Source organism: Scatophagus argus, chromosome 6, assembly GCF_020382885.2.
Source record: "Scatophagus argus isolate fScaArg1 chromosome 6, fScaArg1.pri, whole genome shotgun sequence".
Classification (NCBI taxonomy): domain Eukaryota; kingdom Metazoa; phylum Chordata; class Actinopteri; family Scatophagidae; genus Scatophagus; species Scatophagus argus.
This window is the reverse complement of record NC_058498.1, coordinates 17,914,022-17,928,908: the sequence shown is the minus strand read 5'-3', so window position 1 is coordinate 17,928,908 and position 14,887 is coordinate 17,914,022. Positions and strand designations below refer to the sequence as shown.

The window sequence follows — 14,887 nt, the reverse complement described above, 5'->3', positions numbered from 1 at the left end:
ACACAGAAAAGGCTACAGACATGTCTCTTCATTATTTATGCTGCAGCAGGCTCAGATCACTCTGCCAGCAGACTGACTGATGACACTGTGTGTTTGGTTTACACTGACAGAGGGATGGATAAGACGGAGGAAGTGAAGGAACAGCAGCTCAGTTATTATTAGCTTTTTGCATCCGCATCACTGGAACTTCGCTATGAGTAACATCTTTGATGGCATTCACCCAAGTGAGCCGACTGTGTGTAATAAAGAGAGAGCGAGGGGTATCCATTATCATCGGCAATGGTGACGCACAGGAGGCTGTTACGTTGTTGTGCACGAGTGTGTTTCACAGTGGGGGAGTGGAGTGAGTCAGGAGAGAGATTATTGATAGGGCTGATTCTATCTTGAGAACGATCCGGTGATGATGTAAAGTGTAAACCCCAGAGCAGATGAAGGGATGTGAGGTGCTTCATAGCTGAGAGATCATACCCATCCCTGAGTGTGAGCAGTAAACTGTCTGACCGAAGTCACATCCATACAAATAAAATCACTTATCAATTAAGTCAATTTTTATGTAAAAAGTAACTGTAGTACGTGTTTATCTTTCTATTGTCCTGTTTCTTATTCCACTGGGAGGCATTCTGAAATGCTTTACTAACTTTAGATACATTTCTGCAACATGACTCTTAAATAGTGAAATCTGACCTGGCAGCATACTGTAACATTGCGTAGCCTGGTATGAGGTGCAAATCTTCTTGACTGAGGTCATATTTGTTCATTGAAGCACACTAATAATGTACGTGGTCATGACATTTTTCAAAAAGTACACGGGGACTGTTTCAAAAACCGAACAGACACAGGCTCATTCATCTAAATAATAAGTGCAAACATGGAATTCAAATAAAATAGAAGAAAATGTGACAATGTGGCTCACACAACACTGTGTGTCTGTCTGACAGAAAGTACACACAGAAAGACAGGCTGAATGATTTGGCAAAATGCTGAATTTTGCCAAACCAAATAAAAGTCTTTACAGAAACCAAAGAAGCTTGAGGCTACGGCGTCTGCTCCTCATTAACTGGAACTGTTGTTGTATTGTGTACTCTGATAAGAAACTTCATGGAAACAAACCGGTCGGTTTTTGCATCTGGCTGGTGTCTCTAAAAAAAAGCTATTAAAAACTCACTCCGTCATGAACCAAAGCCTTCCATGTGTGCTCCAGTTTCTTTATTAGCCTGCGGAAACAAAGAGAAGCACAGTTGAACAGTGAGGTTAAACATGTCTTACACGAACATAAGCCTGCAGGGTGAGGACCTTAAATGTGCTGTCTGACGTGATGAAGTTGCTTTGGCACATGGCTAATCACATGACTACAGTGATGATCACCTGTAGGATTGTAAGATGTCGATGATTCCAATGTAGAGAAGAAGTCTCTCTCCTTTTCCATTCACAGCGGGGATACCACCCATCCTAAAAACAAATTTTCAGCATTATTTTGAATCAAAAAAACCACATTATTTCGTACAACATTTTTGTCTCACGCTAGATATCATCTAATTAATGGCATTCATTGCCTCTGTAGAACTCCCTATGTGGGTTCTATGTGAAATGTGACGTGAGAATCTAATGGCGAAGGCTGGATATTTTTATTTCTTTGAACTAAAACAGAAAAAGAAAATCAAGATCTTTTTATTTATTTAATCATTCAGGCTATATTCCCTCATTCATGCTATGCAATATAATTTAGACTATAGCAACTTTACTCCAGCCATAGTCAAAATCCCAACTTAATTTAAGTCTTAATTTCAGAGTTGGCAGGTGTTGGCCTCCAGTCAAACTACCAACCTTTTAATCCACAGTGAAGCAAAGCACAGCCTCAGATCTTCTGCCACAACAACAATGACCGCTTGAAGGGTAAATTTCAAGTGTGCCCTCAGGATCACCTCAAACTGGAGCATCCTGCTTCAGTGTGATCCTTTAAGCTTGCTGTCTTCTCAGACTATTTTCTCTTAAGGGTTGTTTGCCCGTTTGTGCTTAAAATTGGTTAAAATTGATAGGACTGCAAACAGGTTGTGAAATATTGCAGGGGAAGCTGGGGCTAAAGAGGGGCAGTGTAGTGTGGCACCATAACTTTCAGTGGCAGAGTAATTTGAAGAAATCATTTAAATAAGAGTTACTGTGTACAAGTTCATAACTGTTCATTTCCATTCCACTCCATTTATTGTCATCAAAATCGCACGAACTGACTGAGACTGAGACATGAACTCTCTTGTCTCAGAGAATAACTCTTTCAGTGTCAGTAGTGACATTTATCACCGAGCTCCTCTGCCAACAGCCTCTTGTCTCGCTGGCTGAACTCACGTGTCGTCAGTGTCGATGGACCCCCCGCAGGTGGCTCCTCCCTGGATGGACTCCATGGCTGTGGAGTACAAGGCCTTCTGCTGGGCCACGGGTCTCTTCTCATCACTGCCGCCCTGGGAGCCCTCCATCTGCCTCTCCCTCTCCGCCTGGTCCATGTTGTGAACCCCGAGCAGCAGACTGTAGTCCATGATCTTAAAGCTCTCCAGCACCTGAGCAAAGGGAAACATACAGGCAAGTGTAAGTGTGCAGTGACTGACAGACACGTGATGTGTAAATCAGGGTGAAAGCTTTCATCCAGATCCAGCTTTTGTTCAGGAACAGCACAGGAGGGAATGAGAGCTGTAACTCTGGGGATGTCAATGCTACCCAGAGGGCTGTACACAGTGATGCACAGGCACGCACACATTCATAAACAATGTATAAGATAGCCAGTGTGTGCACATACGCTCTGTTCTAAGCATATGCACTATAAAAGTAAATGTGAGGTGGTGATTTAGAAGAACAAGGCAGGCCTGCTACCAGTCCCGACACCCTGTTAAACCTCTGGCTCATAACAAAGCTCTGATTTATCGTGAGGCATCCTGGGAACACCAAACACTCTCATAAATAGCTTTCTCTTTCTCTGCCTCCTTCACTCCTGCCTCTCCTCTATTATTAATCAGGGCACCATAAGTATCTTGGTTTTTCCAACTCTTCTCCATTTCCTTTCATGGACTTTCTACTCCACTACATTCTACTTTTTTGTGGACTGTCTACTCCCTTTTTCCCCTTTGAGACAGTGCATTATGGCATCAATTTATCCTTCCTTCTATCATCCCTCTAATCCTTCCCTCTAACTATTATTGCCTTTCTCTCTCTCTGGAGGATCTCTCTAGAGACTCTTGATCAGGGTGTTATGTGGATCCTCCTTCAGAATCAGTATAATACCCTCACTATCTCCCACGCTAAGCGGGTTCTTCCCCCTTCAAGCCATTTTTCTCACCCGTCTATCTCAACATAAAATAGAAGCAGAGCCTTTAAACAGCAGCTGCAATGTATCCTCTCCACCAAACTCACCAGGCAGTCTCTCTGTAAAGTTTTGACCAGTGCATTGTAAGTGTCCTGGTCCAGCATCAGTCCATCCTGCTGGTCCTGCATGAAGTCCAGGTCTTTGAAAGTGGGCCTGGCCTTCTCTCTTTCCTTCTTGGATGCTCGCCTCTTGTAGGTGGAGCCCTTCAGGTCGTATTTGAGGTGCATGCGGACTACGCGGGGAAGGACGTTGTTCATCACCACCACGCGGATGTTCTTCCCACCCGACTGGACACAGTAGAGGCCGAAAAACTTGGGCAGCAAAGTGCGAGGGTTTTGGTTCAGGTTCTGAAGCAGAGTGCAATACAAAAAGCATCTTTAATGATTTGTTTGGGAAAAGTTGGAAAGGTCACAACAAAATGTATGATCACATTTTAGTGGATTGAATATTTATAATAGTCCAAGAACAAAATGCGCCAAAAACAGTAAGAGTTTTTGACACTTTACTGGAGGGAAAAAAGATTGTCACTTTTATATAAAAACGTGTGAAACTGTTCTTTTTTTGGTGTATGAACAGGAACACAAGGTAACAAGACAGAATCATTTTTCATTTCTGGGACCTTTAAAAATTCATAGCGACACATGTTCTGCACATAGTTAACTGGTCAACGTAACATAACGTGCTCAGAATCAAACTGCGACTATTTCTCATTTGGGTTCAATCCAGCCACAGTGCATCTCACCAGAATCACACAGGGACAGTAGTGGAGCCTTATAACCCAGTCTGACTTTTAAACCCAGGTTCAAAAAATGTATTACAAATAGAAAATCTATGTTGAAATTTGTGTGAAAATAATGATGAACCAGAACTTTGCTCTAGTAAACAAACATGTCACATACATGTTATGCATAATGGGAGCACAGGTGGAAATTTTAGGAAATCACTTTGGATTTTAGGTATTTTTATTTGCTGTCTGACATTTCATTGACTGAACAAACAACTGATTGACAGAAGTGAGAGAATTAGAGAAGATGATCGGCTGATTATTCCTTGATGAAAATAATTCAGACCTACAATGGCCCCTTACATGAATGAAGTGCACCAAAAAATGACAAAAACAAAGGTTACCTTAATCATGGACAACTATTTTAAATAGCACTTTTAGTATTTAGCTCTATTGTTACATACTCGTGTCTTTGCTCATCGCAAGACCCTCGATCACCCACTGAACATTTCAGCAGTCAATGCAAACAAATGAGCTGGGTGCTTAGTTAAAAACCTGCATTGACCTTGGGACCAGGGCCGACTCAGTCCCATTAGAAAAATGAGAGGAAAGAGAAAAAGAGAGGGAGAAATACCTGGTCCCTATAGTGATAAAACACAGCATACAGGAGGAGAAGGAAAGAGGGACAGGCAGAGGAGAGATGAGGGATTAATGTGGAAGTGTGGTTAAAAGGTCCTCTTGTAAGGCACTCTGTAAATGACCTTCATATGAGAGAAACTAGTCGAGAGGGAAGCAAAATGACAGAGAGGATGGAGAGAGAGAGAGAGAGAGAGAGAGAGAGAGAGAGAGAGAGAGAGAGAGAGAGAGAGATCATATTCGGCCCTCAGCCAAACACGACCCTTCTGTCAATGTTAAGAGGGCATAGCAGTGACGAGCCAACATCACAGACACGTGAGGAAGAGGAGAGAGAGGAGAGGGATGGAGAGCAAATATAAACACAAAGGAGGAGGCAAGAGGAGAAGCAGTGGATTAATAGGGTGGAGTAGAGCGAGAGATAAAGGAAAATAAATTACACCGAGAGTGTCAGAACAGCAGGGATGGCGATAAGACGTTAAAACGTGAGAGAGAAAGGAAAGACCAGACGTATAATAGAGCGAATGAACACACAGAAGGGAGAGAAGTGGCAGCATTGGAGTCGGTTACATCACTGTGATCTGTATGCTGCCCAGAGCCACACTCCTCAGCCAGCCCACTTCTGTCAGCCAGTCAGCTGTAGAAGACATGAGCAGCTCCACCAATGACTGCCTGCATGTTGCCCGATATGTTTGCTTCATACGGATGAGCTTATATGACTGACACTTGATTTCGCTACATTACACTGCTGGTTTTTATTTTGGTCTTTACACCATGAACTTTCTGACTCCGCTAAATTTTATCCATATACATTATGTTTTGTATTTCTCTTAGCATGGGTTTAATCTGCCTGTCTGTCTGTGCTATTCTGTCCACAGTCCACCCGCTCTGGCCACAGGCTACAGCCGTCTTATATGAGCCTGAATCTCTCTGTCTTCATTAAACCTCTTTCTTAGAGTAAGTGCACCTACAAAAACGCTCCTGTGCACAACCAAAATGATGGAAAAGGTCACAGCACATGTGCTGAGCCTTTAGCGTCCATAAATGATTAAATGAATTCCTGCAGTGGTCTTTGGCCACAGCTGTCGGCGCATAAATAAACACGAGGCTGTAGGCTGTGAACCTTGAAGAGGCTGGATTGGTAGCATGGACATACATGGAACTGTTGCTGGTTGAATTCATTCAGTATGAGCCCACAGACTGTGGAGAGGGTGGGAAGGGGTACTGCTGAAAAACACTGGCCAGTCTCTTATGAAACCGCATGGCCCGAGGTTGCAGTCAGAGATCACAGTGTTGTTATGTCTGTTTTAACACGAAAAGGATGTCATGCTCGGAGGAGAGATTTCCAGGGTCTTACATAAACCTGAGATCTAAAAATATGGTTGAAAATAAGAACGTCGGGGAGGTTGACATTCAAATGAAAGTGTGAGTGATGCATTCAAACATCACCTTTTGTACTGTGTGTTCATTATATGTGCATGTGCCTTGATAGTATCACGACAGGCTTACTGTTGTATCTGAGCATGGATATTCGCAAGCATGAGCAATATTTATTCGCCATGCATCACCCTGCATGTGTGATGCCTGCCATAAAGGGAAAATGGGGGGAAACCACTGAACCTGAAAGCCACAGCACTGGCTCCCCAGGCAAGTACACCTGAAATGCAGCAGGAGATTATTTGATTTCCAATTTAGTTTTAATCTAACTTTGATATTACGCACTGACACAGAGTTTCCTCATACACGCTTACCATGTAGTATCCAGGCAGCAGTTTCTGTAAGAATTCAGCCTCCTTGTGCATCACAGTCTTGATGATGAACTCGTCGTCCTTTGTAAGGTAGAAGACTGAGCCACTCGCTCCAGGATTGGACAACTCGATCAGAGGCTCATTACATAGTGAGTACTTTGGGGGACATAAAAACACAAAGAGAGAGATAGAGAGAAACAAAGAAACACTGGTCAAAACATAAGAAATCTGTAACAAACTGATCTGATACCCTGATTAGCCTCACCTATCAGCCTAGCACAATGCTTATATTCTGGTATTCACCAAAGCATTAAAAATAATTAATTATATAACTAAATAATTTACTTAACCCAAATTACGGTTCAATAATCACAGTCAAAATAAAGCATAGAAAGTTCAAACGTATTCATATTAGTCCTTAACTAAACTGCGACAAGCTATCCAGTTGGTCAAAGATGCTCCCCCAGACAGGAACCTCTCTCACCCTTTTCTAAAGCTTTTAATAAACAACAGAAAAATTGGTGATTTTTTAAAAATGTTTTCTCCAAGAAAACTGTGTTAATTTTCTACCATTTGAATCGAATTTTGGGAAAAAACAACAACTCATAAAACAGGCAAGTATAGAAGAAAGTGATAAAGATATACGACTGTAACTATGTAATATAGAAAATGTAGTGAAGAGGGACAGACTGACAGATTAATGCTGAGAGGGGTAGTAACATATGAAGTAGTATAGATTGTGGGTGAGCAAGTGAGGACGAAGTGCAGTACATGCAGATGAGACTGAGTTAGTTGTGAAATAAAGACTGCTTTGAAATTCTAGCTGTGTTAATACACACATCAGACTCCTGTTGCTGATGCAACGATGAGCTCAGCTTATTAGCCCATCGTCTCTCCCTTTCTCTCTGTCTCGGCTGCTTAAAAGCAAGCAACGACAGACATCATTTTTTTAAAAAGGCAAAGCTGCTCCCAACTACCTTGTGCTAATGGCTCACTTTAGAAACATGCCTCTCGGAAAGAGCCTGACATTTAATTTCATGCCTTTTTTTCACATTTCCAAACATAGCTGAACAGGGTTAGTGGAAAAATGTTCGAATGGCTGAGTGGAAATGGTAACACGCACACAGTGGCACATAAAAGGATGTTATCTTCACAGTCAGAAGGCTATTTTAACAGACAGGAAACTCTTTGTACACAAAACATACTTAAAAGAGATAAAGTTGGGTTGGGATAAAAAAAAATTACTGAAATCTGCTATAAAGGACAGCTAAACACATTATTTAACCACTAACTACTAATGGAAGTAAGACATTGTTGCCACTTGTTTCTCTTTCTAGTTTCTCTGAATGAGCTGCAAATTACTGGAACGAGGTTGTTTTTAAATCGTAGGAGCGTATCTCCAGAGCTGCAACAGTCGGCCACTATTACATTACTGGTTCCAGCCTTCCCACTGTGAGGATTTAATGCTTTTCTCAATCATGTGCGATACTAAACTAAATGTCTTTGGATTTTGGACTATGAAACGGGTGTTTGTCACTTTTGTTAGACGTTTTTAGAGAAAACAAATGATCAAGAACATAACTGGCAGAGGCCTGTCTACAGAGGGAAGAAATGCTCATTTGCAGCCCTGCATGTCAACACCTCCACAACACCAAGATTTCTGCTTGCACGCAGCATTGAATGAGAGGGGGCCAAAGTTATTACCTGATCAATAATCCATCCATCACATGATGACGCCTGAGCCAGCTCCATTTGCTTTAAAACAATTTATACCTGCTTTTACCTTGTTTATCTCTTGTTTATTGTTTTTGAACTATTTATGTGACAGCTCTCCATGATTTAGTCTTGCTACTCTGACAATGAATCAGAACTGCACAGCTCAGAGACACCTCATTACGACCTCTACAGAAAATTCCTTTAAAGGGTACTAATGTGTTGTTGAAAAGAGTGCAAAAATGCCAGGCATATTAGCTACTGAGACCAGTGCAGCTGGATCTGAAAGACATTCAGGATCTCTCTTAAAAACCAGAGTCCTCTAACTAAAGATGCTTTCTATTGTTAAAACCAATTAGACTGAATTAGAGCACCTTGTGCCCCCAGGGTTGTGTATTTCTAATATTAGAACAAGAAGCTAACTCTTAAGTTAGTACATATAGAAAGAAGAAAGTGCATGAATACAGTCTTGAGTTTCTGACTGTGAGAGCCTGTTTCTTCACCAAGTCACACCAAAACACTTGTCAAACAAATGTCTTTTTGTGATTGTATGTCCCCAGATGACTTATGAGTAGACATATGGTGATTATTAGTAACCACAGACTGGCTCTGAAAAGATGGCAGAAACAAGGCAGGACGTGGTTGAAGTACTGAAACACTGATGATGGGTGCATATAGAACATGTAGAAACACAGACTAAGCAGTGTGTGTGTGTGTGTGTGTGTGTACACTGCTAGACTGCTCAGGGCAGAGTGGTGAATCATGCAGCCTCCAGGTCCTCCACACTGATGAGAGGCGGCAAGCTGCAGACCTTCATTCCCTCTCCTCAGACACCCCCTCTCTTCCCCTCTGCCCTCTCCTGTGCTGTTCTCCGTCTTCTCCTTCTCATTCTTCCCCTCTCAGATGCCCGCTGTTCATCCACACTTCACATCTTTATTGATAGGAAGTTGTTTATTCCATGTCTTCTCTTCTTTCTGTTCATTTACTCTGTTCTTTTTCTTATCTTGCCTTGACTTTGTGCCATATGTAGTGGTTCTAATCTTCTAACAACTTACGGGCTACAGGTGATACAGCTAAGAGCAAATCAAATCTTACCAGGTAGTCATCCGGCCTGATGCCAAACAGTTCTCTGAAGTAGCGGAAGGCCACGGGAGCGTATGTTTTAAAGCGGAAGTCAGGGAAATGGTGGGCTGGAGTGAGGTTGCTGCCTTCACTGAAGTAAACAAAATATCACGTGAGGCATAAGACAGTAATCAAATTCATATGCTCAAAGAGGCGAGTTCAGAAGAACCAGTCAGTAAAAGGATCCATTCCAACAACATATCAACACCTCACATAATGTGTTAACAGTATTTGCACTGATAATATATTGCATGCATACAGGGTGTTTTTATGTATGTTTGGCTGCAGTAGAGACCTGGGGAAAAAGATGCTCTCCACCACATAGAAGTCCTGCATGAGCACATCTCTCTCAGGCTTGGAGCTCAGGTTGCCCACTGTGTAACCGATGCCCAGCTGGATGGCACCTTTCAAGGCCGAGGATGTGGTCTGTGAGGGAGGCAGAGGGAGATGTGGTGAGAGCAATACGTGCCCCTTCTTTAACCCTCACCATCAGCGGGTTGACCTTTTGTGAGCTGCTAGGAGTTAGAATTTATTTGTAGTATTTGTGTTTGTTCTGTGCAAAACTGAGTCCCAGGTCTTGACATTTTTAGAACCAAAAGAAGTCTGCTGAACCTTCTTGTAAGTAGTTTCCCCTGATGCATCCACCCCCCTGTGGCCAATCTTCTTTCCCTGGCCAGGCTGGCCTGAGGATGAGGGCATCTGACACAGAAAAAGAAGGAGAGATACTTTAGGGACAGGAAGGTTTAACCTGTTCATTAACACTGATTATTTAAATATTAAAGACTGGGGAGATACACAGTATTAATACATGAGAGCAGATTTCAAGCTCTGATGTCATGACTCACTGAGCAGAGCAGATGTATATTTTGAAACCGAATGCAAACTTTGGTTTATCTGGTCCAAGGATGTTAGCGGAACTCCTCAATCAATCAAACTCAAACTGTGCACAGCATGTGTTCTGATAGAACAGTTTGTAATTTAAGCGGATCAAGAAACTGTTTCAATGGTAAAACGTGCAGCAAATACCACTGCCAATACTTTAGGTCCCAAAGACAGACACACCACATAAATATTGCTGTTGTCTGGAATGTTCTTTGAGCTTTTTGGTTTAAAATGGCATTAGAGAGCAGACTCAACAAAGTGTGTAATACTTTTAACTGCTCACTTTAACATACAGTACTGTGGCTGCAGTGCCAGATGGACGGGATTTACCAAATTAGGAGGATTAACATAATGTGTGCCACGTTATCTAGCAAAGGCAAAGAATGATAAAGTGGTACTTAAATATTTTTGTTTTTACTCTCTTTGTAGTGAGGAAAATTATTTACAGCAAATATTACCGGAGCCAAATATTAACTGCCCATCATGCTCAGTTCAAATCTTGGCTGAAACCTAAAGACCAGCAGCTATTGACGTGGAGGATCAAAAATGAACTAAAACGAGATGTGTAAGAGAACAGATGACCACAGGGACGGATCAGAGCTCACCTCTGTGATGAAGGCTTTCTTAGCAGCAGCATCTGAGAGACAGAGAGGAGAGACGACTGTGTTAGCCACACTGAGATGGAGAGGCTCCATTACTCAGCATCATGAGTGCTCTGTGTGACAATGATGAATCTCAAAGCGTGGACACAGCGGTCCAACATTATGTAATAACAGTGTCAAACACAAGTAGTGGACTGTCAGCTAGAGGAAGTGCAGGAAGCAGTACTGTCATCATGCATGGATCTAGCAATGCCAATGTTTGTTCGTGTAACACTTCAGTCCAGACTGACATATCTTGAGGGACTCCCATGAACCTTTGTACAGATAAATGTGCAAAAGAATGACCTGGCCTTTCCTGTAGTGCCACCATGAGGTTCATATTTGTGGTTTTGAGCGAAATGTCTCATCATCTATTGGATGTTTGGCATGAAATCTGGTACACACATTCATGTCCTCGTCAGGATGAACTCTAATAACTTTTTTATTTAGCACAAAGCTTTTCAAACCTTTTATGGTTGAGGAAAAAAACAGCTCTTTGTCGCTCCTCAACGAGAGATAAAGTAATCTGCCTTGTCTGAAGGCAGTGTTTAAGGAATTTAATTTTCACTGCTGTTATGAGACTAATCACAAATTCTAGTTCTCGGTTTTCCAGTCATATGCAGACACTCTAAATTCACACTCACTCATCAAATTTTCAGAATCACTGGTCTACAACCCCCTTGAAGTCAAATGTCATTTGTCCCTTACTTTGTGATCAAATACCTGCAAAATTAATGAAATACCCCTCCGCCTCAGTATGTTTTAGTGTTATGTATGTACGTAACAGTGAGCATGCTAGCATATGTGCCTAAATACAGAATATTCCACAGCCTTGTCTCGTTCTGACTTGTTGAATTAAATGAGAACACCTAATACTGCAGACCTGGCCTGCACAAACCTGAAAAGAAGGGATAAACAATATCCATTGATGGTCAAAAGTAAAATCCATTAAAAGTCTCATTTAGGTTAAATACAAACGTTAAACATATGCAAACATGAACACATTAACATGCATGAGTATTGAATGAAGCTCAGACACTCTGTTACTCAAGAAGTGAGTTTGTGGAAGTGCACTACACACACGCTTTACAATGCCAACATGATCTAAGCTGAAATGTTCTTCACCAAGAAACATACGCAAAAGGCATACATTACATATCGCAGTGTAACAAATCTCAGAAATACAGAAGACTTACATCCTGCTCAGTTATGATAATTACTTGTCTAATAACAGGATGTAGACAGTAGAGAAAGGCAATCAGAGGACTGTTTTCGCCAGGAAGGTCTGAAATAGATGCATAATTACAGATGTATAACATTCAGCATAATAATGAAGAGACGACTCAGGAAGGCAGGAAAGAGAGAACACAAAGTGAGTAAATGAAGGAGTGAAAGATACAGAAAGAGCAGATGAAATGAGGCTTAGTACAACACAAGAGTGGGGCTGATTGATTCTCTCTCTGTTCATCATCAAAACCGCCCAGATGGTGGAATTTGTAGAGAAGAAGACCAGAACACAGTCTGATTGCTATGAATAAATAAGACACAAATATCAGCGATGAGATAAAATAATCCTAATTTGGCAAACGTTTTATTTCATGACTTTCTGCTTTTCTTTTGCAACAAGATGCACGGCAGATAAAGACTAAACATATGAACTGTTTATGACATTGTGAAAGCACATAATAGGACTTCTTTCACTGGAGATACTTTGACTTCTCATAGCAAGAAAAGTACAGGCGATTACATTAATAATGGCTCTGTTTTATTCCAGCGTCACACTAAGTCATGACAGAGTGACACTAAGCCAGCATGCACAATACCAGGACCCTGAAACTGAAGCAGCTAAATGGAATTCAGCCACCATTCATTTTATCATTCATACTTGTGTTTTTCCTCCTGTGACCTGCCAAAATGTTTGCCATTAAAAGGCCTGCTCCTCCAGTGGAACAAAAGATCACGCAGGAGTAGCTGAGGGGAAGCTGGGTGATGCAGGAGCTGCAAGAATAAAAGTCAATTCAGAGAGTTAACTATATGTCATTTACATTTTTGCTTTAATTGTGGGATTTGACTATGTACTTATGCATAACAGGAAGAAGGCTGTTTTTATAGCTTATTTTGTTTGTAAAAATCTAGTTTTAAAAATGAAAATTATTAGATTACTAGGTAGATTACTGTCATTATTACATTCATTATATTTAAAAAAAACAGAACATAGTTAGAGCAATCCATCTTTTTCAAACATTGTGAGTTGTCACAGCAGAAAAAGTTCTGGATCTGCTCTGTTAAGTGTCCCAGTAAGCTGAGAGGAATGCAGCCATCATTAGTGTTATTCAATACACCTCACCTGTCATTTACCTCACCTTTACCTCAACTGTTATTGTTTTGTGTCAAAATGTCTCTGAGCAAGTCACTCAGGATTATTTACATGAGAGTCCCTAACACATTTTGACATAATGAATTATTATTGAACAATTCAGGTCAAATAAGAGTGACAGCAGATGAAACATGACTTTTCTGTCTCCAACCTACATCCAGTATGAAACGAATCGGTCTCCCTCAGCAGCTAGCCTATACAATCCCGTGTCACCCAGCACTGTGATAGTATCTTCACAGCTTGACTCTGTGTTTGCAGCTGAATTCATAGCCAGCCTTCTCTGGTCTCTATGCGCCTGTCTGTCTGCCTCTCGTGGATGCCCATGTGACTGAGCCACAGAATAGTCTGTTTGCCACCCCTCCTCCTGCTGTGTCTCTCTATCGCCCTCCCTCACACACACACACACATGCACACACGGGATGTGCAAGCCAAAGCGTGTCAATGCAATCCCAGCAACACTCCCTGCAAACTGGAACATCCAGGGAATAAAATCTGAGGAAAGAAAAAACCTGCTGCTGAAGAAATGCTTGTAATGCAGATAATTGAAGAGGAGGCTCTCCTTCTTCTTACCATGCAGTACTATTTATTTGTGTCTGTAGGTGCGTGTGAAAGCATGTGATCGGTGTGGCTCTTTCATACATCTTCATTTCCACATGCCTGTTCCCTGTGCGTATTTGTGTGTTATGTCCTGTATCTTACTGCAGCTGTAGCTCCTTTTTCCACATGCCTGCACCTGTTAAGGCTGCTCTGAGAGTGTGTATGCATGCGTAGGTATGTGTGAGGGCATGTGAGTGTATGACTGCTAGCTGAGACTACAAATATTAAAGCAGAGTGTGTGTGTGTGTGTGTGCGCAGTGAAGTCAGTGCAAGTCTCTGCGTGTGTCCAAGCATGTGCTCCATGTCTCCCTGTCTGACTCTGAGTGAACCACCACTGTGACAGACTAATTTGGACCCACACAATACAGTTGCTGCATGCTATAAAACCATTGTGCTTTCTATATTATTATCTTAATACTACCAATACAACTACTAATAGTCTTAAACATCATGATAATGTTATCATGTGTCCTAATATTTCCAATATATTTTGCTGTCTTTGTCAATAAAAAGCAGAGAGCAGCACTTATTTTGCCTTTATATATAAAAAATAGGTTACAGACAGGCTTGTGTGTGTGATGTATTTAGATACAGATTTAAAGATATTTGCCTATTCAGACAAAGCATTAATCTGCAGCCAGGCTGTGAGGTAAACATAAGGCTTTTGACATATTTGTAAACATCACCAAATTAATATCCAAATATTCAACTCAAAATCGTGATTGAGATAATATATTCTAACATAATAAATTATCCTCATCCTCAAGCATGAAGTAACACACAGACACGACTGCTAAATGTAAGAAATCTCAAATAAGAGCCATGCAGTACTTCACCTAAATTTTAGCCATTTATGTTTGTGCTAGACTGAAATGCTATGCTACTATTTCTTTGGCCCTACACTGATAACAAGGCAGAAACAGTCTCAGAAACAGTACAAACAGTCTACAGAGAAGTAAGTATAAAATAGTAAGTTAAGAAATAAGATTTCTCATTATCCTTTAACAAAATTTAATTTAATTTTATGCTATTGATTTATGAATCAATTCACTGTAAAAACTGTGAGAAAATCCATCTTCAGAAATATGCCTCCACCCAGAG

The 14,887-nt window shown here is 41.2% G+C and overlaps 1 protein-coding gene across 4 annotated transcripts in view; it reads right to left on the bottom strand.

Moving 5' to 3' along the window:
- The window catches only part of pip5k1ca (phosphatidylinositol-4-phosphate 5-kinase, type I, gamma a), a 40,191-nt gene that overhangs the window by 12,736 nt on the left and 12,568 nt on the right, over positions 1 to 14,887 (bottom strand). For all 4 annotated transcript variants that reach the window (XM_046392049.1, XM_046392050.1, XM_046392051.1 and 1 more), the window contains exons 2-10: positions 10,777 to 10,808; positions 9,902 to 9,988; positions 9,585 to 9,715; positions 9,263 to 9,380; positions 6,458 to 6,610; positions 3,397 to 3,696; positions 2,341 to 2,549; positions 1,366 to 1,449; positions 1,166 to 1,214 (exon numbers count right to left, since the gene is read on the bottom strand). In XM_046392049.1, coding sequence (XP_046248005.1) covers positions 1,166 to 1,214; positions 1,366 to 1,449; positions 2,341 to 2,549; positions 3,397 to 3,696; positions 6,458 to 6,610; positions 9,263 to 9,380; positions 9,585 to 9,715; positions 9,902 to 9,988; positions 10,777 to 10,808 — 1,163 coding nt within the window. The remainder of the gene's footprint in view (positions 1 to 1,165; positions 1,215 to 1,365; positions 1,450 to 2,340; positions 2,550 to 3,396; positions 3,697 to 6,457; positions 6,611 to 9,262; positions 9,381 to 9,584; positions 9,716 to 9,901; positions 9,989 to 10,776; positions 10,809 to 14,887) is intronic.